The sequence below is a fragment of the Oreochromis niloticus genome, linkage group LG23, assembly GCF_001858045.2.
Source record: "Oreochromis niloticus isolate F11D_XX linkage group LG23, O_niloticus_UMD_NMBU, whole genome shotgun sequence".
NCBI classification, from domain to species: domain Eukaryota; kingdom Metazoa; phylum Chordata; class Actinopteri; order Cichliformes; family Cichlidae; genus Oreochromis; species Oreochromis niloticus.
Window position 1 is genome coordinate 43,372,385 of NC_031986.2, and position 27,656 is coordinate 43,400,040.

A 27,656-nucleotide genomic window follows, 5' to 3' on the forward strand; every position below is an offset into this window, starting at 1 on the left:
GCCTATTTTTTGTCAGGGAGTAGCCCAGCAAAGAAAACAAAGGCATTTTACACACTAGTATTATTAGTGAATGCTTTATTATTAATGTTATAATGTTTCTATAGTATGTTTGTCACATGAAATGTGCTATATCGATAAACTCAGCTTGGCTTGGCTTATTGCTTCCCTCTGTTTCCAGTGATTTTCTTGGAATAAGTTAAGCTAAGTGTCTTTGGGCTCTGGGTCATTTTTACTTACAGAGATAATGGTGGTAATGGTCTTTTTATCTAACTCAGAATATTTTAGTCAAACTATTTATCTAATAAAGTATTATTACGTTTAAATGATGTTTTAAATGCCATTTGGCATCCAAGATGTATGTTCTGTTTATTTTCCAAATTGCCTACATCACAGCATTGATGCTATCCTTTTTTTTCTTTGAACGGTTCCAAATTTAATGGAAATGATTATGCGGCCTCAAGGAGGTGTTTAGGATAGCAACAGCAGGCTCATTTGCAGCCAACTTGTCCTTTCAGGTCTTTAAAATTCAACCTTTCTACCTGAAGAGCCAGTAATTGGTGCACAGTGCACACTGTTCAGATCTAAGGAGCAGTGAGTCCACTTAGCATGACACCGCAGCACAGCATGGGCTTTTCTCAGAGCACCTGAGAGCCTTACAATATTAAGATTCAACCTGAGTGCTGGTCCTTCTGGTAAAAAGTGAATGAACACAGAAACAGGCAGCACTCTGCCTTTTTTTTGCAGGCCACCTCTGCGGGATGAAACACCTTGAATTCTGCAGTAGTCATGCTGCTCCCCCTAACCCAGGAGATATGGTTGGACAGGTCAATATCATGCCCAGCTAGAATCCAGTTTCCCTCTATTGGTATGCTGAACAGAAAGAAGACAGAAGCCTGTGGGTCAAGACCGGAGCGGCTGCTCAGGACACTTTGATATAATCATTTTTATCTGTGGTAGAGTAGCTGACTTGGCTGGTAGTCAAGGAAAAAGCCTTTGAGGACTTGTTCTGACATTTGGATTTAATCACAAAACAAATCATGGCCTCGAGTATCAGACACATGGGCTGGCAGGGCTTTCTTGAGGGGCAATCTGTTACAGAGAGCTAGAGAGCAAAATGAGACCTAATTAACATGTCTCTATAAACTGGACTGTGTCTAAATATGATTTCCATCGAGGGTAGATTACATTTACACATGATGTACTGTGCCATGTTTGTGACAAGAATTTTATTTCCATCACACTTAATGAATCTTGCCAAATATTGGCAAACTATACATGACTTTCTTACAGGAATGTGGAAATACAGACATTGAGAGCGTAAATGATCCAACTCAGTAATGTAAAAATCCAGTCCAGCCGTGCGTTGTTACTTGGTTGGTCCTCCACTTTCATTCAGACTGCACCTATCGGATAAATTCCTGTGAAATTTGTCGCAGACATTTATATCCCAAGAGGATACGCTTTTACATCCACCATAAAGCTGACATTTGTGCTTGTGAGTGAAGTGTCTCATGAATTCCGATCACTTTAGTCGAAAATCATAAAGCTAGGTTTATTATTCATGAAAATGATGAATATAGTCCCTTCTTTTCTCGCCACGCGTGAATGGACCTGTGCATAAAAAATAGCAGGTAAGCATGGTATTTCACAATTTCAGATGCGTGGTGAATCTGAAGACATAATCATCAGTGAACACCAGCAGTAAAGTGGTCTATTAGCCTACTACTATCCTATGCGTCATCAGCACAACACTGAAGGCATGACGTTAGCGTCATATGGAAGAGTTTTTATTCCATTTTAATTGATAGAAATAAATGAGCCGTGCACCCATTTTTTCAGTGTTTACTGTTTTCCTGTTGCCCGTTTCCTCTCTGACAGCTCAAGTGTTACTAAAGCAGCATTTTGTGTAAAAAGCACACTTGAGACAACCTTCATGGCTTTGATTCCAGTATGAAATTCATCCTTTTAGAGTTACACTTCCAAAGCATTGTTGAGGCTTTGTGCTGCTGTTACGCAATGATCCCATTCTGCCAAGCTGCTTAGACAGTCGGCTAACAGCCACAAGCAGCTCGCTCTGTCCTGCTGCTGTCTTGTGTATTCATACTGGCCAGAGAGGGAATCTGAACGCTGAAAATCATCCACACACATATTTCACATTTCTGGGGTGTCTCTGGGGTGCATTTCAGGATCCGGCTGGATTTGCAGTGTATGAGCCATTCACGGTGGTGACGATGGGAGAGGGCTTCCAGTTTGGCTGGTAAAAGTGGATGTCACGGGTTCGAGCCCAGTTTGCAAATACTGCCTTCTCTGTGATGAAACGGTGGTGGCTTCCTCGCCGATTTCTCTCGTGAGAAAGATACATGGAGCACTCGCTGGGCCCCGAGGGCTCATAGTAATGATATGGTACAGTAGGATGGGAGGAGGATCTACACAGGCGAGAAGAGAGAGGAGGAAGCCATGAAATAGCATGAAAGCCAATGCGCACAGGAGGGATGTCGAAATAGTGTGTAATTATGAGATTCATGGTTGGGGAGGGGGAAAGAAACAAGTCGGAGAGGGGAATAAAGAGAAGAAGGAACAAAGAAAAACAGAAAGATCAGAAGAATCTGCACTCACAGAAATGTTCATTACACACTCTCCTATTCATCTGACACTCACGCTTACACCAAGCTCAGTGGAGGAGCTTTCTGTGACACGTGAGAGTGCCATGAATTTTCAAAATGTTCTTTGTGTTCTTGTCATTGTGGCCAAATGTCAGAAAATAAAATCAACAAATTTTCCGGTGTCTCTTAAATGCTAAAAACACATGATAGAAACCTGTACAGTATATTTTCAGTAGCGCTATTTCACTGTAAAATGTGAAGATGTTTTCAGTGGTGCTGTCGTTCAGCAGCCTGACTGCAAGGCAGTAACAGACACATGAAGTTGCCACTGCAGGGAGTAAATGCTATATTACCATTACAAGTTGGAAGACATCATTAAAGATGCACTAGACAAGATTTTATGTGGAAACATCAGTGGTGTCGGCACACACTAAATCACAGAGTGAGGCTGCAGCACAAAACAGAAGAATTGTTCCATTTGCTTCATGCACTATTTGGCCCACTGGCTGAAACAGGAAGTGACAAACTGAACCTGCCGTGAGGATAAAGCATCTCAATGCATATTTTAACAGACAAAACTCCATGCTCAGGAGAAAACAACACTCACAAACCAGTGAATAAGGGTTAAAAGTGTGTGCATATGAAATCACTTTAATTGTCTGGTTTCCATAAATAACCACTTGCATGTGTGACACACTCTCTCTCAGTACAATTATTTAATTCTAATAACAATGCATTCGGCGGATTGGTATGTCTTGTTTTCTGCTGCATTGTGCAGCTCCGAACCCACTGCACCCATTAGACAAAGCTAGTTAGTAGATGTTAAATATGGTGGAACACTGATATTTCTTTTGGGAGTCGGAAAAGAGCAAAACAGTGAGAAACTCGGTACTTAGCTTACCATCACCAAATGACTCCATATTGTACTTACCACAGGGCTAATTTAGCAAAAGCTGTGCTGCAGTTCAAATGCTCAGATGATTAAGGAGCTTATCTAAATATTTTTTTTTTTAATAAACATTGCTGTAAAGACACAAGAGTTAGCCTTGGGATAATTTAAACATGTGGTCCCTGGCTACATCTTAAAAGGCACCTAAAAACAGTAAAAAGTAAAAGGAGAAGAAGAAAAAGAAAACATACCAAAAGCCCCAAAGTGAAGGGAAACAAGCTGGCAATAGGAGAATAACCAACTCACTGCTTACAATCTGCTTATCAATCAACTGATTATTAATTTATTTAACTGGCATTTCAAAGTATTACTCTGCTCTCTGACGCTGACACAGTGCTCCACTCTTACACACCTTTACATTTAATGCAGACTGACCAAAAGAGCTCTTCCTCAAAGAAATAATAGAGTCCTGTAACGTCAGACTTCTTTCCATTTGTTTTTTGTTTATCCTATTAGTAATAAACCGACTAAATAGTGGAGGAACCATATTGTGTAAAATCTGACAAATATGACAAAAATTCATGTATTTAACAAGATTTTCAAGACTAAATAACTGTACGTCTGTAAAATTAAACATTGCCAATAATAATGTGTCATTTCATCATAGGTTTTCAATGCTCTATTATACAGTAATTACATAATAGTTTGTAGTCTATTAAAACTACTATCACATGCCTTGGTACTAAAAAAGATATCATATTTTAGAATGGTAGGGTCTTTACTTCATAATATAAAATAAAAACCCTGCTGGCTTTTTACCCAATTATAAACTGACACAATATTGCTAAAAACCAAAATATTTAAATTGGATGGATTTATGTTTTTGCCATGGTGGTTTATCAATCAATATCTACATGTCATATTAATCTTCCAACAGTTAAGGAATGCTAAGTTTAAAAAAAAAAATGAAGCAAAGCTAATAAATATTTGGAGAAGAAAAAGAAACTGCAGGAATCTACCTGCAGAAATCAGGAGGCACCATGCCATAGACGTTGATCCTATCACACAGCTCCAGGGCTATAGCCATAGTAAACCAGCCGGTGCTCAACCAGGAGTTGGAACTCTTCCTGGAAGAAAAGAGAAGCTTACCATTTTTACAAAAATATACTGAGCGCACTTCCTTCTTACTGCCTGTTCAGAAAAGATTAAAGACGGTAAAATCATATTTTTTAGATTTCATCTGATCAGTCGCTTAAGAGGAAACCCTGTAGCCAACTGTGTGACAGTTGATACCTGGGCTGTTAAAAAAAAGAAATAGAATAGAATAGAAAATAAAATAAATACATAAAAACATTCATTCTGACACCGGCTATTGCTACACGAGAGCAGAAGTGACTGGATTACCATTCAAATGCAACATTTTTATTCCGTTTTTCATTCTGTTGGCTTATTGTTCACATGCAAATGAGTTTAGATGAATAGCTGCATTCACGACAGTGAGGTGTCTTTGTCTGCCTTTGTCTTTTTTGCGAGGTCACATTCAGCCATTTTTCACTTTGCCTGTCCCGCGTATGCAAAGAGACAATTATCATGTGTTAAAAGTCAGGAAACGTGCCTCCGCTTCATATTCTCTATAAAAGCAAAGAACGTGTATACCTCTTTGGTAACCCAGCTTGAATTGTTTGATGATAAAATGTATTCTTTTTTTCCAGCCAAGACTTTTGTGAGCTGTTTCTTTAGAATGTTATTACTTTTTAATGCAATATTAAAGATAATTTTATTTGAGATGCAGGATTGGGACTACAGTGCAAGCACTTCACTTCCTGATGCCAACCAGCTGCATACACTTGTTAGCCTTTCCCATTGGAAAATTATACCTTTGCATAAAATGTACACTGGAGGTATGTTATATCTGTAGATGCCTCTGAAACGTTACACTGATGATGAAATCCCATGATGCATCCCACAGATGTAATATTATCTACAGCTACTTTTAGTACCATTGATGTTCATTTAGACTCTTTTTCTCCAATTGATCTTTCTGAGTTAACTTCAATAATTACTTCCTCCAAACCATCAACGTGTCTTTTAGACCCCATTCCTACAAAACTGCTCAAAGAAGTCCTGCCATTAATTAATTCTTCAATCTTAAATATGATCAACCTATCTCTAATAATCGGCTATGTACCACAGGCCTTCAAGCTGGCTGTAGTTAAACCTTTACTCAAAAACCATCTCTAGACCCAGCTGTCTTAGCTAATTATAGGCCAATCTCCAACCTTCCTTTCATATCAAACATCCTTGAAAGAGTAGTTGTCAAACAGCTAACAGATCATCTGCAGAGGAATGGCTTATTTGAAGAGTTTCAGTCAGGTTTCAGAGCTCATCACAGCACAGAAACAGCTTTAGTGAAGGTTACAAATGATCTTCTTATGGCCTCTGACAGTGGACTCATCTCTGTGCTTGTCCTGCTAGACCTCAGTGCTGCGTTCGATACTGTTGACCATAATATCCTATTAGAGCGATTAGAACATGCTGTAGGTATTACAGGTACTGCACTGCAGTGGTTTGTATCATATCTATCTAATAGACTCCAATTTGTACATGTAAATGGAGAGTCCTCTTCACCCACTAAGGTCAATTATGGAGTTCCACAGGGTTCAGTGCTAGGACCAATTCTGTTTACATTATACATGCTTCCCTTAGGCAGCATCATTAGAAGACATAGCATAAATTTTCACTGCTATGCAGATGACACGCAGCTCTATCTATCCATGAAGCCAGGTAACACACACCAATTAGTTAAACTGCAGGAATGTCTTAAAGACATAAAGACCTGGATGGCCGCTAACTTTCTGCTTCTTAATTCAGATAAAACTGAGGTTATTGTACTCAGCCCTGAAAATCTTAGAAATATGGTATCTAAGCAGATTCTTACTCTGGATGGCATTACCTTGGCCTCCAGTAATGCTGTGAGGAACCTTGGAGTCATTTTTGACCAGGACATGTCCTTCAACGCACATATTAAACAAATATGTAAGACTGCTTTCTTCCATTTGCGCAACATCTCTAAAATTAGAAATATCCTGTCTCAGAGTGATGCTGAAAAACTAGTTCATGCATTTATTACTTCCAGGCTGGACTACTGTAATTCATTATTATCAGGATGTCCTAAAAACATCCTGATAATAATCAGGATGTTTTTAATCCTCTTTCTGCAGCATTTGCTGCAGAAAGAGTCCTGACAGGGACTAGAAAGAGAGAGCATATTTCTCCTGTTTTGGCTTCCCTTCATTGGCTTCCTGTTAAATCCAGAATTGAATTCAAAATCCTACTCCTCACATACAAGGTCTTAAATAATCAGGCCCCATCTTATCTTAATGACCTTGTAGTACCATATCATCCCATTAGAGCACTTCGCTCTCGCTCTGCAGGCTTACTTGTTGTTCCTAGAGTATTTAAAAGTAGAATGGGAGGCAGAGCCTTCAGCTTTCAGGCCCCTCTTCTGTGGAACCAGCTTCCAGTTTGGATTCGGGAGACAGACACTATCTCTACTTTCAAGATTAGGCTTCAAGCTTTCCTTTTTGCTAAAGCATATAGTTAGGGCTGGACCAGGTGACCCTGAATCCTCCCTTAGTTATGCTGCAATAGACGTAGGCTGCCGGGGATTCCCATGATGCATTGAGTTTTTCCTTTCCAGTCACCTTTCTCACTCACTATGTGCTAATAGACCTCTCTGCATCGAATCATATCTGTTATTAATCTCTGTCTCTCTTCCACAGCATGTCTTTATCCTGTTTTCCTTCTCTCACGCCAACCAATCACAGCAGATGGCCCCGCCCCTCCCTGAGCCTGGTTCTGCCGGAGGTTTCTTCCTGTTAAAAGGGAGTTTTTCCTTCCCACTGTCGCCAAAGTGCTTGCTCATAGGGGGGCATATGATTGTTGGGTTTTTCTCTGTATCTATTATTGTGCGATCTACTGTACAATATAAAGCGCCTTGAGGCGACTTTTGTTGTGATTTGGCGCTATATAAATAAAATTGAATTGAATTGAATTGAATTGAATTGATGTGCTGCTCCCTGGAAATGTAACTACATGTCACATTAACACAGCCTGCAGTGGTTGTGATTAGCCAGTTTATAGCATGGATTCTTCCCATACATTACTTGTTTTTCTCCAGTTTTCAGATCAGCGAGCGAATGATGATCATAGCCTCAATATAAGGACTCACAGATGTCAGCAAATTCCTGAGGGGAGATTGCCAAAACTATCACGAATGCTGGCAAAGGTGTCAGCCACTCACGTAGTTACATCTACAAAGATTGAGTCACATGTATCAAAGGGTTCTGGCATGTCTGGGAGCTGCTGCAGCTCTTCATTAAAGCCTCATCCAAATCGCAGCCTCTCGCTCAGCTCATATATCCGTCACATCCTGTTTGCACAATCAGGGTAGGTTTGGAGTTTGTTCACAAGTTGTATTTTACATCTCGAAGGTAATATCAGTGTCTGGTGCATCCTGTTGTTTTTGCATTCTTTAAACTGTGTTTACGTTTATGCATCAAAACAAAAAATAATGAATAAGGAATCCCTTACTCCTGCCTTTGCTTATGAAAAACATACATCTGCTGTGTACTGAATTCTGTACATAAAAAACTGGAAAGCACTTATACTAATTTCTTACCTATCTTTGGAATATATTCCCCTTAAATGTAAACACTAATGACAGTTCTTTTGTGTGTTGTGTGTCTCTTGATTTCTTTTCACCTCTCCATCTTGTCTCATTCAAGTCCCAAAAATATAAAACTCACTCATCATGTGAATATTTACCTGTCAATCCCAGTTTCCTTTTTAAATAGTTCATCAAACTTCAGCATCTTGATCCTGGAAATAATGTAGATTTTAAGTTTGGGTAGCAGCTGGTTTAAAAGCTTTAGGTTGTCGTAAACATGGCCTTTTCCATCACGCCTCATGCAACTGCTTGGTCCCCAGAAGATGAACACTGTGTCTTGGCTCATGTTGAGGAGCTCCTGCCTGCTCCGCAGCACCCTTTGCAGGCTGGAGTGAGCTATAACACGCAGGCTTGTGCGCCGACCGACGTCCTGCTGATGCCCGAGGCTGGGAGCATCGTTCATACGAATAACACACTCAGAGCGGTCGATTTCTTCGCCCCTCTTGCTCGCTGTCAGTTGCCCAGAGCTGGTCACCAGGGCACAAGTCCTGCAGTGCATTTTCAGCAGCTGTGAAGTTCAAAGGGGAAAAAGTCAGACATTGTTGCAGTTTCATTCACATTATCTAATGAGACAAAGTGGTGGAAGAGAAAAATCCAACCACAAGTTGCAGATGGACTTAACAGTTTCAGATCAGTAAGTTTAAATCTCTCTGGCACTCCGTAAAACCAGATGTAGCTTCAGAGCGAGATCCCAACTTGATGTGCAAGATACTGTATTATTTTTACTTACATGATTGAAAATGTATCTTAAACACATGAAGATAAAAAGTGTGTTAAAAAGTGTTTTTTAGCCTTTGAGAACCAAAAACCAACAATATTTGCGTTCAGTAGTTGTTGACATATTTAAATGTGGGAAATGAGATACGATCAAGTCAAATCTTATTTTTTCTGAGATGCTCTGCTTGATTTTAAAATGTGGCAACTAGAGATGGCACGATACCACTTTTTTATGTCCGATACCGATACCGATATCATAAATTTGGATATCTGCCGATACCGATATGAATCCGATATAGTGTGTTTTTTAATCAATAAAACTGTTTTTTAATATCTTGCTGCATTTTGTATAAGTTCATACTCAAGTTTAAATAAACAATAACACTAAAGCTATTCTGTTATACCTGTATGCAAAAAATACACTGCACCCAAAATATTTCATAGTTCAGCAACACTGATCAATCTAATAAACTTAAACCTACTCCATCCTCCCTATTCTGGTATTTTAAAGAGTACTTAGCAGAAATATTAAGCAACCTAACTAATAGGGAACCACCCCCCACCCTCCACCTCATGATGCTTAATCGATGTAATCAACTTTAATTTGATGCAGGGTGAAAAAAAATGCACAGAAATAAATTATTTTTCAAGAATTAAATAGATTCAACATCTTTCTTCAACAGAATTGCAGAATTCACAGATGGTACCTTCCCAAAGGAAAAAGTACTATAGCTTACTAGGGTATATTAGACTTAATAGTTACTATATACAGTAATGGACTTCTATACATTTTACATCAGAGATTAAAACTTTGGGTGTAAGATTCAGATAATTATTTATTAAAAGCCACGTATTTTAAATGAGAATAAGAAAGAAAAGTATGTCTTTGTGCCCCCTTTTCCCTGTTAATGCCCTATCGGCCCCCCTGGCTAAACTTTGCTAGATCCGCCCCTGCACAGTTACCAGCCGTCAGCTACGTAGAAAAGGATCCTGGTGTAGAAAGTAATATTAAATAAATTCTAACAACAGCTTATCAAGCTTAAACGTGCTGCTGTTGTTCAGCCGCTGGTTTCCTCTTTCTGGTGCAAAGTGGGCCAAATACAAAGAAGAGAGACGGACTCGCGACAGAAAAGCCGATCAGCTGATCGTTAAGCAGTTTCACGATTGAAGTAGCTGCAGGAAGGGGAGGGAGAGAGAGAGAGGCAGTCGCTCCATATATCGGTTGTTAAGCTTAACATGGGAATGCTTTACAAAAATTCAGAGATGAACTTACACACTTGCTTTACTTCTCTCTGGGATAACTTTCTGGGAGATGAAATGCTGGTTTGGTAGCGAGGCTCCAAATACACACAGCCGCTCTATCACGTGAGACGTGCTACGGTTATGAGCCGAGTTACGCGGTGTTGCAAGTTTCGTGAGGTGCTTTTTTGACATTTAATGGATCGGATTACATTTTTTATTTCCCTCCGATATCCGATCCAGTAATTTACGTCAGTATCGGACCGATACCGATACGTAATATCGGATCGGTCCATCTCTAGTGGCAACCACGAAAAGCTTAAGCAAGCTTGAAGCATATAAAGCATCTTTGAGATTTGGGCAAAAGTGAAGATTTTACCACTGGAGTTTAAAGCAAATTCAAGTAGTGCCCTTTCAATCATTGATTATGATTCGGCTGCATCCAGACAGGTCTTGAATCAAGCAGTTAGATTTGTATTGGGCTCCTCTGTCTGTTATTTAAACAGTTGACAGTATAGTGCAGAGGCTATTTGACACAGTGCTTTCATTTTCTATCAACATCACACATTTATTCAGCAGTTTTCACTTAAAATAAAAAAAACATAAAACAGGGACAACATGCACTGGTCAAAATCCTGTTCATGCAAGCTTCTTTCTGCAGCATTGAAGTGAAGAGTGCTTGTTTGGGCTTGAATTGTATGAACCAGGTATTCATGTTGTGGCATCCAACCAGGTTTTTCAAACTTGAAAAATGCGAGCTCAGACTGAATGATCCGACAGCAAACACCCAGAGACTCTTCACATGAATTATTCCCCACCCTAATAGAGAGCTACATTGGCATTCTGAACTGTGCTCGGTACTTCACACTCCATCAGGTTCTGAGGTGGGAATGTGTTTGCGTGTGTGTGTGTGTGTGTGTGTGTGTGTGTGTGTGTGTGTGTGTGTGTGTGTGTGTGTGTATGTGTGCAGACAGGTGATTTTACCAGCGCCAGAGGCTGCACTGCTACCACAGCTATATTTATAATACACCCCCACTATCTCTGTGACCCCACGCTGAATGATTGCCTTGTGTGCATGTGTGTCTCTTTGTAATTGTGTGTAGGAGAGCAATGTCTGGAGATGTCTGTAAATCTGTGTGGCGAGTTCAATGTAGCCCCAAAATATGTAATGAGATCACGTTTCTCTGGCAAGAATTTGCAACAGTCTGAAAAACATCTAGATCCAAAACTAGTTGGAATTCCTTCAAACAAACACACTCAATAAGTCTTTGTTCGCAGAGGAACACTCATCACATTTCCATTCTCCAGCAGACTTCCCCCCCCCAAAATCATCCCTGTTGGGATGTGCGCGCTCTCTCAATATCAGGTAGGTAGGAGCAAATTACACACTTGGTTGCACAAACACACCCTCCCCGTCTTGGCTGGGAAGAATCACAGTCCTTTTAGGTCTTTCTTTCTCTGCAGACAACAGAGAGAGAGAAAGTGCATTTTCCCCTAAGCACTGTCCAAGCAATTACTCCAAAGCATAATCCAAATTATAATAATGTTAAAAGTCAGGAAGGTGTGTTAAACAAGTGAAAGTCAAGTGAAGGTTGCCAGGCTGGTGTCATAGTTTAAAGTGCCTGTGAAATAATAAAAGTGTCCTTGACAGTGATGCTGAAGTTCCAGCTTCGCTCCCAGAGCTTCTGACAGCTTGATGTTGCTGGGAAATAGGCACTTATAAACCCTGTATCACAGCGAGACTGGCTTTCAAAATCACAAGCAGAATATTTCAGAGGCCAGGCAGCTGAAGGTGCAACCCACAGACTAGTGACTGGATAAATAAATGAATGGAATTCATTACAAGTAGTTTTCACTCATAATCAGCCTTGAATTACCTTTGATTTGTCCTTTGATTCATGAAACAACCATCACTTTAACACTTGCTGACTCCTACGCACCCATATTCAGACTTTATTATGCAGACAGAAGGTTGTCTACCTTGATCAATAATGCACAACCTTTAAAGCAATACGCTTTCCTGCATTAACATGACCTAAAAAGACACTAATTTCAACCGAGGCTGTTCACTGAAACATGATGTGAAGCTGACTGGATTAATGAGGTCCATATTGTTAAGAGCAGGACAAGAAGATGCAGTTCGGAGTACGGCTCTGGTTCCAGTCCCAGTCAATTACCGCCCACTCACTGACTCCAGACTAATCAGTATGATCCTGATTATACACTTCCCAGGGGAACCCAAGATCATAATTGCTTTCACAGCAAACCCCATCAGTCAGCCTTTGATATTGAACAAGAGCTTCTTCTATTGTGCCTCCAGTCTTCAAATTCATGTCTGCAAACCTGCTCGGTTTAAAAAGGTTACATCGCACAGACTTGCAGGAAGAAGTCTTGGGATGAGATATTTAGAGGTCAGACAGAAGTGATGAAGAAAACCTGGGAAAAATGTCTCTTGCTGTCGTAATTAACCACAGATTAAACCCCAGATAAGGAACGTGAAGATTTACACCCGCTTGTCTCTCACCATCAGTTTCTGACTTATCTTTTGGACTAAGTTATTGTTTTAGATTTAGGTAAAGCTACGTGTTAGGTTTATGATCAACATGTAGGGTTAAGGTTGGAAAAAGAGCATGTTTTAGCCAAGCACATTACGAAACTGAATTACCTTCAATCAGAGATTTTTTGTGCACTTGTTCATATGACTGTTAGATATCCAGGTAACTTGCTCTGGTGTCTGTTTAGCACTGATCATAATGGTATTAGTCTACAGAGACTGCTAGAGGGTAATGTGTCTGCTGGCATCTATGGCAATAGGCTGACAACAACAGAACTGAGTGGGCACACTCCATATTGTATCTCAGTTGACTCTTAGACTCAAGCCCAGTGGTCTCCATAGAGACATTTTCAGAAACAATTTAAGAACAATAATTAGGGCTTTATTTATTTTATTTTCAGCTGCAGATTTGAAGTTCACTTATGGAAGCTTAACTGTAGAAACATGCTATCTGCAGTGTGCCTCAATAATTAGTTTGTAATCATGTTCAGATAATAACAACGCTCTCTGCATACACAGAAAGAATGCACAGACAATAATTGTTTGATTTGGTTTTAGACTTTTTTATTGGATTTCTGATTATAGCGAGCAATAGAAAGACTTATCCTGTCATGGTAGCATCCTCTGATAGGAGCAGTAGTGGGAAAAAAACGAGATGCGTTTTCTAGAAATGAATTAAAATCATTTAGATGTTGAACATTGTCACTGAATACTTTCCAAAGTGCACAGAATTGGGCTAGTGGCTCAGCTGAGAGCAGGAGGAGATGGAAAAAGCCCCTCTTCTGTGGCATGAGGGATTCACGATCAGTGCTGCTTTCTTTTCCCAGAGACCAATTAATTACAATGAAATCCTCCCGACAGTTCCTCTAGACATCTCATTAAGCTCCTGCCAATGACACACAATCAGGTCGCAATTCCAAATCTGTTCTCAATTTGAGGAAATAGTTAAGACAATAACAGCACCTGTCTTCTTCTTCTGCTCAAGTCAACTAAGAGAGAGAGAAGAGACAAAAAATCATTTTCTTCTGGTGATATTTATGATTTCCTCGTGACTATTGCTATTCGCCTAATTTTTCAGTAAAAACTAGACAACAAATTAGGCGTTGTATTATCATTCTGAGTGTTATAGCTGATAATATCGCCTGTTTTACCAGGAGTGCTCCCTTACCTTGAGCTGAATTTAAATGTGTATATCCTAAGTCATCCATTAAGTGAGCTCAAAGAGCTGAATTTATTTTGTTCCTGCTTTTTTCACACGCTGACTGTTAATATAAGCTGCCTTTGTACACTACGAGACGGCTTTAAATTGAACGTCAGACAGGTAAAGACAGAATAAGTTTGCAGCATTATAATGGCACCCATTCCTCCCAGGCTGGCTGCATTAAAAGCTGTCAGAGCACAAAGAGGCATTGCCCATAATAAGTAGGTACATCATAAAGTTGCGCTGGCACACAGTCCACACTCGTGCTTTCACACCGGCTTTGTGATTAGAGACTATAAAGGCCAATGTAGATTGGCTCTGCTGACAGTTCTTCAAAGGTCAACATCTCTTTAACTCGAATCGGCAAAACATCAGTGAGGCTGGGAAGATGAGGGGCCAAGCAGAAGAATGGAGCGAGAGTGTGTTAACCTGTGTGTGTGTGAAAGAATCTGTTCAAGTCAGCAGCGCTAATCACTGCAACACGTCAAAGAAAAGAAACACATACTAGAGGCAGAAATCTCCCAAAAAGAAAACTTGCAGACGCTGCAGAAGTCATACAGAGAGAAATACAATGAGAAACTATTCCACACAAATATGCACCATAACTCTGATGTGTGATGTTGCAGTACGGAGAGTTGTGGGTTTCAACGCTGCTGTTTTCTTTTCACACATTTAAGCAATGAAATGAGAAGAGAGGAAAGCCAAATGTTAAGCCTATACCCCTCTGCTACATGAGGCAGCACAGTCTTAGTGATTAATGTGTGCTGGGTGTTTTGCCACCTCTTGGGTGATGCATAAATGAGCAAAGCCGCCACAGACCACCACCCACCTTAGTGAAATCACAGCCCATGTGAACAAGATATGCACATAAGTTAATACAGGCAATAATCAGGGTCCAGCAGGCACACCAGATAGAGCTTTTCTCACATTCCCAAGCATCTCTGGCTCTGATGGGGGCATAAAATTTTAACAGCGTGTCTGCGTGAGTGTACTCGTGCTGTGTGATGGTGTGTGTCTCTGTGTCTGCACACACACTTGTGTCAAAGCCAAGATTCCCTCCACCAGAAGCAGCAGCAGACCTGAGATGACCCTAAAAGGAACTATACGGAAGGATCCACCCACTCCACAGATCCTGCAGCAGGTCTGCTCTGGTTAGTCATTCTTGGGCTCTGACAGAGGATGAAGCAGCAGCAGAGCTTGAATCTCCCCCCATGGGAGGGAGGTACAGAGTGACACTAAGCAGTATGAAACTGTCGCAGTGTGGATCCATCACAAATCACCTGTCAGCTAGGAGGGGTTGGATGAACAGGAGAGACCATGAATAATAAAGTGCCCACGCGCAAAGTCCAAAGTGAAGCAGCTTGCATTCATTTCTCCTAAGACTACCTGCAAAATCTGAGATAAATGATTCTTTTTCATTTGCTTTAAAGGGATATGATTACTGTTTCAACATCTCAGAGAAGCGCTGATCTTAGAATCAAGCTTACTCAAGATAGCACAGAGACGAATCCAACAGGCCTAAGCAGGATCAATCCTCTCTTCAAAGCAGCATGACTCTCACACTCTCGTCTCATTGATCGCTGAGCAGTGTAAGGTGAACACTAAGCAAAACTTTTTTTCTCCAAATCCGTTCCTGTCCAGTGCTGCCTGAGCATTGCAGCATGCTTTCCACTCTGCTGTGTCCTGCTGTATATCTTTCTCACCGAGGGGAGACATAATGCTGTGTGAATGCTCCATCTATCTCAAAGACGAGCCTGTGATAATGCAGTGGGTCAGAGAATTGGGCCTTTGTACTATATTACTGCTGAAGGTGCCGCTTACACGACCAAAAGATTACAGTGGTCATCTCTGTGCTTGTCCTGCTAGACCTCAGTGCTGCGTTCGATACTGTTGACCATAATATCCTATTAGAGCGATTAGAACATGCTGTAGGTATTACAGGTACTGTGCTGCAGTGGTTTGTATCATATCTATCTAATAGACTCCAATTTGTTCATGTAAATGGAGAGTCCTCTTCACACACTAAGGTCAGCTATGGAGTTCCACAGGGTTCAGTGCTAGGACCAATTCTGTTTACATTATACATGCTTCCCATAGGCAGCATCATTAGAAGACATAGCATAAATTTTCACTGCTATGCAGATGACACGCAGCTCTATCTATCCATGAAGCCAGGTAACACACACCAATTAGTTAAACTGCAGGAATGTCTTAAAGACATAAAGACCTGGATGGCCGCTGTTAGGGTTCAATGTTGAGAGAAGAATCCATAAAAACCACAGATCCAGGCGTGTGCAATTTAGACGGCATTTTAATGAACACATGTGTGAGTTCAACAACCCAATCAGTGTTGAACTGAACTTACAATCATGAGACAAGGTTTTATATGGGTACAATAACAAAGCCCCCCTCTTTTGCAAAAATAGACAAGGTACAGCTTACGTCAATCCAAACCACAAAATGTTCCATGACCTTTAACATTGCTCTAAAAAACATTGTCTTCGGGTCGGTGCTTCCCCTCTTCGCTGTCGCTTGTCGGGTGCACTTCCTCTAAGTACTTCGGCACACTTCTGCATTTCTGCCCTACCAAAATAGATCTGTTCTGGTGTGTGTGTGAGTGCGTACACGTGCAAGGGCGCGTGCATGTTGTGTACTGCGTACGTGTCATGACCTCTCACTATTTGTCTGTCTGTACGTGCATCTGCTTTTCTGAACCTTAGTTGACCTTAACTGAACTTTCCCCTATCAGTGATTCCTCTAACTAAGTGTGTGTTAATCAACGATACATGCATAACACCCTGCTCTTTGGCTTGCAGTCACTCTGCTTTCGGTTTCACTTCTGCAAAACATGCTCTGCAGACGCGTTTCGTTTCCTGTCTCATTTTGGCACAGAGAGTATTTTCCTGTCTCTGCCCTCTACACAGAGATCATAAAAGCATTAATAACTTTTAAATTATAGATTCAACTCAACCCTTTAAAATGGTTCTTCTTTGGACCTGTAATAAAGGCTATAACCATATATTTGAACATCTGAATGCATCTAACTGCAACCTCACTATTAATACTGAAATGTTAATGATGATTATAAAAATAGCAGCAACTAATAGCAGGACAATATTTCTATTCCTGACACTCCCACTCTTGACCTCTTGACCACAAGAGGTCACCATACTGTGTGTTGGGTCACTCCTTGGCCCATTCAGCTGCTCCCCTGTCCATCCCAGACATCATGGACATTTAGGATCACTGTTCTTAGCTCTGACCCTCTCTTGGCATCCTGTGACTTAACAAATCAGACAACCTCATGTCATCTAGGTGGTCTTAGTTATAAAATGCCCGCTCCCACTTGAGAACACTTCATGCTTAAGTGGTCTCTGCTCCTCTTCTGGGTCCCACTCTAGTGGAAATCTGGCCACCTGCAAAGGAAACAAAACACTTTCTCCCTACTATGCTCTAAGTTACTCTGTTCCTCGATTGTTCTCAAAACATGAACCTAATTTCGTATTTGGTTTTGACTTTTATTCCTATATAATCTTAAACATCACTCATCTCAATCTACAGCTTTCTAACAGTCTTACAGCACTGCTGTCATACGTTTCCTGTTTTTCCTTATCTGATCATCAACATCCTGTGCACAAAACTGTCCCTGCTGCTGCAAGTGCCTCTCATCTAAAGTCACCTCTCACCAGCAAAATCATCATAAAATCATTATAAGGGCTTATTCTACTAAAAGGATCAAAGAAAAAACAACCACTTTAATCACTAAGTGTAAGCACCTAGTTAATTGCTCCTAGATAAACTTCATCATAGCTAAAAGCTGAACTCTAACTGTATTTTGAACTCCCATTTTCTGGGTAATAACCTGTTTGAATCTATCATTTTATTTCATTTTGCTGCTTTTAATGTAATGACTCCTTCTAACTTAAACTTTATCAGACTTAACCAAAATATATGAGCTTTCTCCCTTTGCTTCTGTTTTCTGTATTTCTGTATTCTGTAACTGCTTTTTATATAAGAGGACTAAGTTAGAGCTGCATCTGTTATCTCAATATTTTATATGTCACTCAGTTTAGTTACAAGCAAAACTCCTATTCAGTTCCTCTTTCTGTCATTTGTTATTGGGCCAACTCAAATTCAGTTAAAAGCTAAAGGAATTTCAGGCCCTAGGCCTCAAATCAATACTGTCCTGTGTGTTGATGAACTCTGTATGTCTGTAAGCGTGTGCAATCCTTCAAAACTCAGGTCATTCTCACAGTAGATTGGCTAATCATAACGTTAACCAAAAGTTTATGACCCTCAAGAGACGACTCTCTGAGCCACAACTCCGTTAAAGGCACCAAAATGCAATGTGTATGAAAAATCATTTCTACATATATAATCTCCAATATTATTCATTTGAGTCAGCGAGACTTTTAACATCCTCATAAAAAGCTCTCCTCTACCCTAAAGCCTACCTTATAACAACATTCTAGCATTATGTCACTGTTACAACTTATCCTAAAAATCAAAAAGAAAAATCCCACATTTTCTACTCATAAAATGTTCACTATTTTCCCCAAAGCATATCCTTTATTCCCACAGTTTCCCCTTTAAGTTTTGTATACAACTTCTTATGAACACCGCATTTTATCTTCTAAACCTAATTCAGTTCATTTTAATCCTTTCTTTTAACAAATCCTCAGTTTTACTATATCTAGATTATCAAACAACCCCAATCATTATAAAATCCTAGTAAAACCCCTTTCAAATTAAACAAATTAAATCTTAAATCCCTCTCTTTTTTGACACATCTCATGTGGCAAAAAACTCAACATGCTCCACCCAAGCTTAACAAATTAAAAGGAAAAAAGGTTAGTCATTTCATTTCCCAGAACCGCTCAGCAATTCTCCTCTCCGGTGTTTTGCTTCAGCCCTGAAAACCTGTGTTTAAAGAACAAAATCAATTTAATCATCATGTCAAATCTTCTCCAACTCGTTGCTCCATGCAAGGTCTGGATCCTTGGAACTTCCTGAAAACAAAACCTGTAGTTTACATTTCATACTCAACTCTCCCTTTATGATCCCGTCTATGTCATAACAAAAAATAAACTTGAACAGAACAGTTATTAATCCTGAGTTACCTCAGTTAATGGTAACTTGAATCTCATCAAACAATGTTTCCCTTTTAGCATTTAGCATTCTCCCAACAATATAATGTAATCCCATAATCTAACCCCCGTAAAAAGAAATTTTCTCAAAGCAAACATCAGCATCCCAAAATCAGCCTCCCCAGATTTAAGTCTCCCACTTGTCCTGCCTATGGCAAAAGCAAAACAAAGCATCCCCTTTCTTTTCCTCACATGATAAATCTGTCCACATTTATTCATTCCCACCTTAGTCCAGTCACTCACATTCACTCACATGCATTCACACATGATATTTTTGCTGATCTGCAGCCTCCTGCGCACGTCATCAGATGCTCCACATCAGCAAAATGAGCTCTATCATTCGTTTTATTTCGTTTTCCTGTTTAGGAAAATAGTTCTCTATACTTTTGACTGGATTGAATCGATACAATCCATTTTTAGACAGAGACTTGCCGCCAATCAGTCTCTGATTGTAATCAATTATAATTCTGTAAAGCCCACCTGATTTTTGTACTTGGTAATTTTGTCAGCGCCGTCCGTTCACTCTCTTCCAGGCCTGCTTAGAACAAAAATGAAAAAAGAGAGCTGATTATTAGCTCCTCAAAGTACAAAACAAAATCACCTGACAGGTTTTTTCTAAGTGCACTGTTATAAAAACTATGGGCCCTTTTAGACATGTCCATGTTTATCAAAACTCCCTCTATTAAAAATAAAACAACAACCTCAAAAATCTTCAACAATCTTAAATTTCACCCGTTCAACACACCGAAAACCTCGTCAAAAGATCAAAGACCGTTTTCATTCAGCACAAGATAAAAACCAATTTCAACCACATATCATCCTTAAATTATAAATTTCCTGTCCAAATCTGCCCCTCTGAACAGACCTGACCACCGTAATCAAATATCCTGATACTTTACCATTATATATTTCTCCCAATACTCTTCAACAGCCACTGCTCTCTCTTGAACTGAACCGAAAGCCTCCGACACACACGCACACAGGAAGTGTCTTTGTCACTCACTCACTCCAGCTAATTTGCATAAACCCACAGCTCAACAGCCAACTTAACAAGAGGAATACATGTTTAAACTTTATCACGTTATTGAATTATTTTCATTTTCTTTCTATACTAATCACTTACTTTGATAAATCAGTGCAAGAGCACTCCTGAGTCACTCTTATAGACACTTTTCTTTTGTTTTTTCCATCTATTTTAAATCTTTCCATCAATTGTATTAACCATTCACACCATTCTCTCACTCATACAAGCAGCAAGCAGATCTTCATTGCATATGCTTATGTTCTTAGCCAGGTTTTTAATCAATATCTGTTCATTAAGCTTCAGGAGCTTGTCTTTATAAGGTTAATGCATTTTCTGTTTGTGTGTGTATGGGTATATGTTATTTTGCATCTATGACTTCACAGTCTCCCAGACTTCTTCCCAACTCTCCAGTTAAGCAGTCAGTTTTCTTTTTCCCCGAGTTACTAACCCACATTTTGATTTCCCACCTTAAATTACCGCCCTCCTGGTCTTCAGCCAGGAGCTGGGGCTTGCTTTTCAGGTTCCTGGACACATCATGCTGTGAACAATTCAACCAGAAACTTGCCTTAACATATCCATTCATGTTAACCTGTAATTTCTTCAGACTCCTGCATCTGGAGAATTGGCCTGGGTCTGCTTTACCCCTGAAAATAACAAACTAAGACATTTTCATTATTATCACCAGTGGTTAAATAACCCATTTCTCTATCTCTGATCAGAAACACCAATTATGCCATGCATGTAAGCGTGTTCTTCCCTGCATTTTATGTTAATTGGGTGTAAACTGCTTCTTCATTAAATTAATTCATTGAGTTCTTCGTTGCCTTGCGATGTATTCATGTTAATGTACACTACGTGTAAGCTGTTTCTTCATTGCATCCTATATATTCATATTTAATTTATGCATTTCACCACTGAGCTTTAGATTCAAACTATCTCACTTCTGATTCATTTCAAAAATAATCTCACATGTAACAATTTGTATGTGTGTTTTCTATTCATTAAGGTAATGACAATTATTTTCGTTCATTATTCCTACCTTTTCTAATGTTTACCTCTTTGTTATGCTATGGTGGACATCCCTAAACAATTCATGAGTTCAGGTTTCAATTTTCAATCCAATTATATCCTATATTCTCGCAGTCAAACTCGTCCAGCTTCATCTCTCACTGGTCCTCTCTGCACAATGTCCTATTCGGGCTTCAAAGCTCCAGCAAACACAGTCTCAACTCAGCTGCTGTCTTCTTCTCTGTTTCTTTACAGTCTTTCTTTCAGATTAAGTCCCAGCATGGCAAAATATCACTCAATGTCCAGTGCTCTTCCACAATTCTTTATCCCACTGTTCAACTGCCCAGCCTGTATTTTCACAGTACATGTTACATTACTCTTACATGCTGCTGCTGGTCGTCAGTCGTCATCAGGGTTAATGGATCAGTGGCACTGTCGTTTGCCTGCTGTATTCAAGTTCACGATGTTCTATCGGTCTTCATCAGGCGATTGACTGTCCTTTGAACTTCTTCTCCGCTTCAGGGACAAAGTGAGAGATCCAGCCGCACAATTTCGAGCCAAAAACTGGCTTATTCTCCCAATTCTTTTAATCTACTTTTCTGCTGCTGAACTCAAGGTTGCAAAGTTGAAAGACGCCCACCTGTATTGACCATATAATTAGTATTATATTCATTTTTTCTTAAAGGCTTCATTTGCTCCCATTTCCTCGTCTGTCTCTCTGTGTTCTTTCTGCACACACTCAGTTCCCATATATGGGCATGCACAGTTCCTGTTCACTATTTCCTGTTGCTGCAGCCCCGATACACAGAGCAATATTTCCTGTTCCTCAAACTAATCTAACTCCTTTGTTTTTTGTTTTCTTGAATTAAAAACACTTTCAAACTTTAGCACATCCTACTTTTTCATCACCCAAGAAATATATTTCACACTCCTTTATTCCATACACACCTTTAAAAGTTCTCACCTCTTTCAGACGCCATAAATCGTCTCACACGCACTGCCTTTCTCTCACTCAGAGAACTCACGCAGAGTCACTCAAATCAAATACTGACAGCACTCACACAGTTAAAATCACTCGAAATACGCTTTCATACGAGTATTTTGGACATGCCTTCCATGATCAGAAAGAGCAAGTCAAAAGAAAAAGAAAAAGAAAACTGAAACCTCTCATCATCCTCACGGCTTCTCCCCACACACATAACTGAAAATGAACACACCAACATTTATGGCTCACGAACTATACATCTATCAAAATTCAGTCATTTACTATGCATCCACACTAATATATTCACACTGTATTTACACTCTCATAATAAGCAAAACCAACCTCTTATATACAGGCATTTAGCAAAAAGCTCAGTCCTCTCGAAAACTGAAACCACCCTCTCTGCGCGTCACTGCTGCTCATTTGCATTTACACACACAATCAGTGCACATCCGGCTGTGCATGACTAACACAGAGACTGATCCTACTCATAGATCTCATATTTTATATTACAGACGTCTTAAATTACAACTGCACAGATTTTTTTTTTTAGGCCTTTTCAACTCCTATGTAATTTCGATAATAGAACATAACGGCTCCAACCGATCAGTCCCAGACTTTTTGTGCTCAATTCACCAGGGCGGTCCCAGACTGTCCTGTCCAGATCTCTAAACCTAACTTAATTTGCCAGCATACCCAATAAGCGCAAAAATAGGAGACTCTAACTCCTAGCAATTTCAGAGGTTCCCAAGTTCTCTCCCGCTGTCGACGGTACTATCCCTACTCTTCAGGGTAGGCCAAGGGTCAGCGTCCTGCCCAGGTGCAAGCGTTACCAAGGAGAAAATGCGCTTCTTAACAGACGCCGCTGTCGTCCTAGAAAAATTTATAATAATTTGAAACAACAATCTACACCCGGATCAGGATTAAGATTGAGGCAGATCTCCCGTTGTGGACATAAAGGGACTTGAACCCACGAACTGACCATCACACGTAGATCAAATGACCAACGGGGCTTCACCCCACACAATGACCAAATTCCCTATCCTTCTAAGTTCACTTCGCAGTCCAACTGCTTTAATTCTCTTTTCATTCCTTTATTCTCATTACTCAGTACTGTCACTTATAAACTTCCATTTCATTATCATTACTTCAACCGGTAAACTTCATGAAAACTTCACCAAAATTAAAAAACAGACATTTACCAGTAATTTTCAGTGAGTAGACTTTAATTTGACATGCCCAATGTGACACCTTTTGGAAATATATTTCAACAGGCAGTGTCTTACCTTTAAATGCCCCGGGGAATGCCTACTCACTTTCACCACTGATTACCGTCTGCCCGTCCAATTACCACGGACCCCGGATCTCACCAAAACCCCAACATTCCCTCTCTCTCACCGGAACGAGCCCCCAAATGTTAGGGTTCAATGTTGAGAGAAGAATCCATAAAAACCACAGATCCAGGCGTGTGCAATTTAGACGGCATTTTAATGAACACATGTGTGAGTTCAACAACCCAATCAGTGTTGAACTGAACTTACAATCATGAGACAAGGTTTTATATGGGTACAATAACAAAGCCCCCCTCTTTTGCAAAAATAGACAAGGTACAGCTTACGTCAATCCAAACCACAAAATGTTCCATGACCTTTAACATTGCTCTAAAAAACATTGTCTTCGGGTCGGTGCTTCCCCTCTTCGCTGTCGCTTGTCGGGTGCACTTCCTCTAAGTACTTCGGCACACTTCTGCATTTCTGCCCTACCAAAATAGATCTGTTCTGGTGTGTGTGTGAGTGCGTACACGTGCAAGGGCGCGTGCATGTTGTGTACTGCGTACGTGTCATGACCTCTCACTATTTGTCTGTCTGTACGTGCATCTGCTTTTCTGAACCTTAGTTGACCTTAACTGAACTTTCCCCTATCAGTGATTCCTCTAACTAAGTGTGTGTTAATCAACGATACATGCATAACACCCTGCTCTTTGGCTTGCAGTCACTCTGCTTTCGGTTTCACTTCTGCAAAACATGCTCTGCAGACGCGTTTCGTTTCCTGTCTCATTTTGGCACAGAGAGTATTTTCCTGTCTCTGCCCTCTACACAGAGATCATAAAAGCATTAATAACTTTTAAATTATAGATTCAACTCAACCCTTTAAAATGGTTCTTCTTTGGACCTGTAATAAAGGCTATAACCATATATTTGAACATCTGAATGCATCTAACTGCAACCTCACTATTAATACTGAAATGTTAATGATGATTATAAAAATAGCAGCAACTAATAGCAGGACAATATTTCTATTCCTGACACCGCTAACTTTCTGCTTCTTAATTCAGATAAAACTGAGGTTATTGTACTCGGCCCTGAAAGTCTTAGAAATATGGTATCTAAGCAGATTCTTACTCTGGATGGCATTACCTTGGCCTCCAGTAATGCTGTGAGGAACCTTGGAGTCATTTTTGACCAGGACATGTCCTTCAACGCACATATTAAACAAATATGTAAGACTGCTTTCTTCCATTTGCGCAACATCTCTAAAATTAGAAATATCCTGTCTCAGAGTGATGCTGAAAAACTAGTTCATGCATTTATTACTTCCAGGCTGGACTACTGTAATTCATTATTATCAGGATGTCCTAAAAACTCGCTGAAAAGCCTTCAGCTGATCCAAAATGCTGCAGCAAGAGTCCTGACAGGGACTAGAAAGAGAGAGCATATTTCTCCTGTTTTGGCTTCCCTTCATTGGCTTCCTGTTAAATCCAGAATTGAATTCAAAATCCTGCTCCTCACATACAAGGTCTTAAATAATCAGGCCCCATCTTATCTTAATGACCTTGTAGTACCATATCACCCTATTAGAGCACTTCGCTCTCGCTCTGCAGGCCTACTTGTTGTTCCTAAAGTATTTAAAAGTAGAATGGGAGGCAGAGCCTTCAGTTTTCAGGCCCCTCTTCTGTGGAACCAGCTTCCAGTTTGGATTCAGGAGACAGACACTATCTCTACTTTCAAGATTAGGCTTCAAACTTTCCTTTTTGCTAAAGCATATAGTTAGGGCTGGACCAGGTGACCCTGAATCCTCCCTTAGTTATGCTGCAATAGACGTAGGCTGCCGGGGATTCCCATGATGCATTGAGTTTCCTTTCCAGTCACCTTTCTCACTCACTATGTGTTAATAGACCTCTCTGCATCGAATCATATCTGTTATTAATCTCTGTCTCTCTTCCACAGCATGTCTTTATCCTGTCTTCCTTCTCTCACCCCAACCGGTCGCAGCAGATGGCCCCGCCCCTCCCTGAGCCTGGTTGTGCCGGAGGTTTCTTCCTGTTAAAAGGGAGTTTTTCCTTCCCACTGTCGCCAAAGTGCTTGCTCATAGGGGGTCATATGATTGTTGGGTTTTTCTCTGTATGTATTATTGTGCGATCTACTGTACAATATAAAGCCCTGTTTTAAGTGCGTTTGTCACTAAATATTTCATGCCGAAGACATTAATTATGAATTAAGCAACAGAGTAAACTATAAAGAGAACTTTGAGGTCATGCTTAAGAGATCAGATGGTATTATAAAAGCCTTTGAGGGCAAAATAAACCTTTAATAGACTCGTGCTGCTTTCTTAAGGGAATTTGTTAAGCAATTTAATTAACTGTTTTTTAGAACTTTTTTATTGTTGGAAATTGTGAAAAGTTAAAATGAAAAGACCTCACTGCTGCTGAAAAAAAAAGAAAAAAGAAAAACTGTCTGGCACATAAAGTAGTACAAAAATTAAATACACAAATGAGTTTTCAGTCACTTTTAAAAAAGACATTTTTAGTGCACACCTGAACTCTACATGCTACTCTCTGCTTTATCTGGATGACAGCAGAATACAAATTAGGTACAGCTGGTAAAAAAAAAGAAAAAAAAAAGCAATCAGCGCAATCAATGTTCTTTCTGAGGGATAGATGTTCATAATATGCCCATCCGATTACAAAGATGTCCAAATGCATAGAGTGAATTCACCTTCCTTCATGTAGAGTCTGATGGAGATGGTTGGAGCACTGTTAATTTGTCAAAAACATCATAAAGATGCTGAATTCGAATTTCTTGCTCTGTTCCAAACATTGTCACTCTGCAGTATTTTATGACCCATGAGTTTCTGTCGTGTCACTGGTTTCTGTGCATCCATGTGCCTAAATCAAAACACACTTAGCCACCAGACACTTCACTTCACCTCCAAACATATATTTTCCAGGACTAAACCACCTCCTCCTCCTCTCTGTGCAGGCACCTAATGCACTGGCAAGGACCCAAACACTCCAAACACTGCCATTGTGTGTTATGTTATATCTTTGATATCTTTGAAAATGGAAACAGTTTCATTTTTGATTTTCAGGTGAGATAACATTACTGCTAAACATCTGAGATGGTCTATATCCTGCACATTTTCAATTCCTAAGCAGCTTTTATAAAAAACAAAAAAGCAAAAACAAATGTGGACCATAATATCTCTGTTTGTAATATGCATGCAAGTGCTTTGGAGTTTCAAAGAACCAGGTGCAGCATCATTACCGCCTATAACAGGACTTGACTTGTTTCACGGGGCACAGATGGTCCGTATTTACCTTATGATCCATGACACCTGAGTACCCCTCCAGAGATGTTGTTTGGAGTCTCTGTGATCTGTCCGGTGCTTTAGTGGACTGAACTCGCGCATCCAAACGGTAAGAGGACGATGAGGAGGAAGAACTTGACGAGGAAGCTGATCTGTCACCAGAACTGCTGTTGTACACCAACAAAAAGCCGGTAACCATGGTAACGATGATGATGCCACTAACCCCTTGGCACTGCAGGGACACGTGAAACACCAGAAAGACAAATCTCAACATCACGCCAGAGCACTTGATCTGAAAGGTTCAGTCAGTTCAGGACCAACGCAGCCATAAGCTTGAGGATGAAATCTGAACCTTTGGTCAGGATTGTTTTTCGGTCTTTCTTTCTTTTTGACTAATTAACTGCCAGCTTTCAAAGCAAATGCAACATAGCAAACACAACAGCGCTTTCCTCGTGCAAGGCTGAAAACGTAATGCCAGCTATTCTTCTCAAATGCGCTCAACATGCTCTGTCAACAAGGAAACACGTTTTAAAACAAGGCTGCAAAAATACTGTTAGGTTGCTCAGTTCAGACGTGTCATATTTAACCCCATCCCCACTCCCAACACACGCAGGAAAAAAAAACTTTAAACGGCCGAGCTGTTGTAGGATTATTCTCTGTGAATATTACGCGTATGTGGCAAAGTGCAAATGGGTCACATTTGGTGAAAGAGCTCAATCTGCAACTCCACTTCTGAGAGGCAGAAACATTAAAAAAAAAAGCTCCCCACAGTGGAATATTACAGTGATACTTCCGACGGCTTTCATTCATAATTACCACTTTTATCTTCATCTTCATTTCCCCTTTTGTCCAAGCGCAGAGCGGTTCTTCATGCTAGGCGTCGGGACTCTTCAGCATGCAACACTTGAGCGGCAGCATTACTGGGATCACCGCGCAGCTAAAGAAAACGACACTCCACTACTCTTTTCCCGTT

The 27,656-nt window shown here is 40.2% G+C and overlaps 1 protein-coding gene across 2 annotated transcripts; it reads right to left on the reverse strand.

Moving 5' to 3' along the window:
• Positions 1–1,209: 1,209 nt before the first annotated feature.
• st6galnac5b (ST6 (alpha-N-acetyl-neuraminyl-2,3-beta-galactosyl-1,3)-N-acetylgalactosaminide alpha-2,6-sialyltransferase 5b) lies at positions 1,210–27,656 on the reverse strand. 2 transcript variants are annotated; one of them, XM_003440009.5, is made up of 5 exons: positions 27,500–27,656; positions 26,694–26,915; positions 8,320–8,729; positions 4,512–4,619; positions 1,210–2,426 (listed from the first exon to the last, which is right to left on the reverse strand). In XM_003440009.5, the coding sequence occupies exons 1-5, from the start codon at positions 27,518–27,520 to the stop codon at positions 2,183–2,185; spliced, it is 1,005 nt and encodes a 334-aa protein (XP_003440057.2). In that variant the 5' UTR covers positions 27,521–27,656; the 3' UTR covers positions 1,210–2,182. The 2 variants fall into 2 exon arrangements, with proteins under 2 accessions (XP_003440057.2, XP_005479166.1); XM_005479109.4 differs by lacking the exon at positions 26,694–26,915.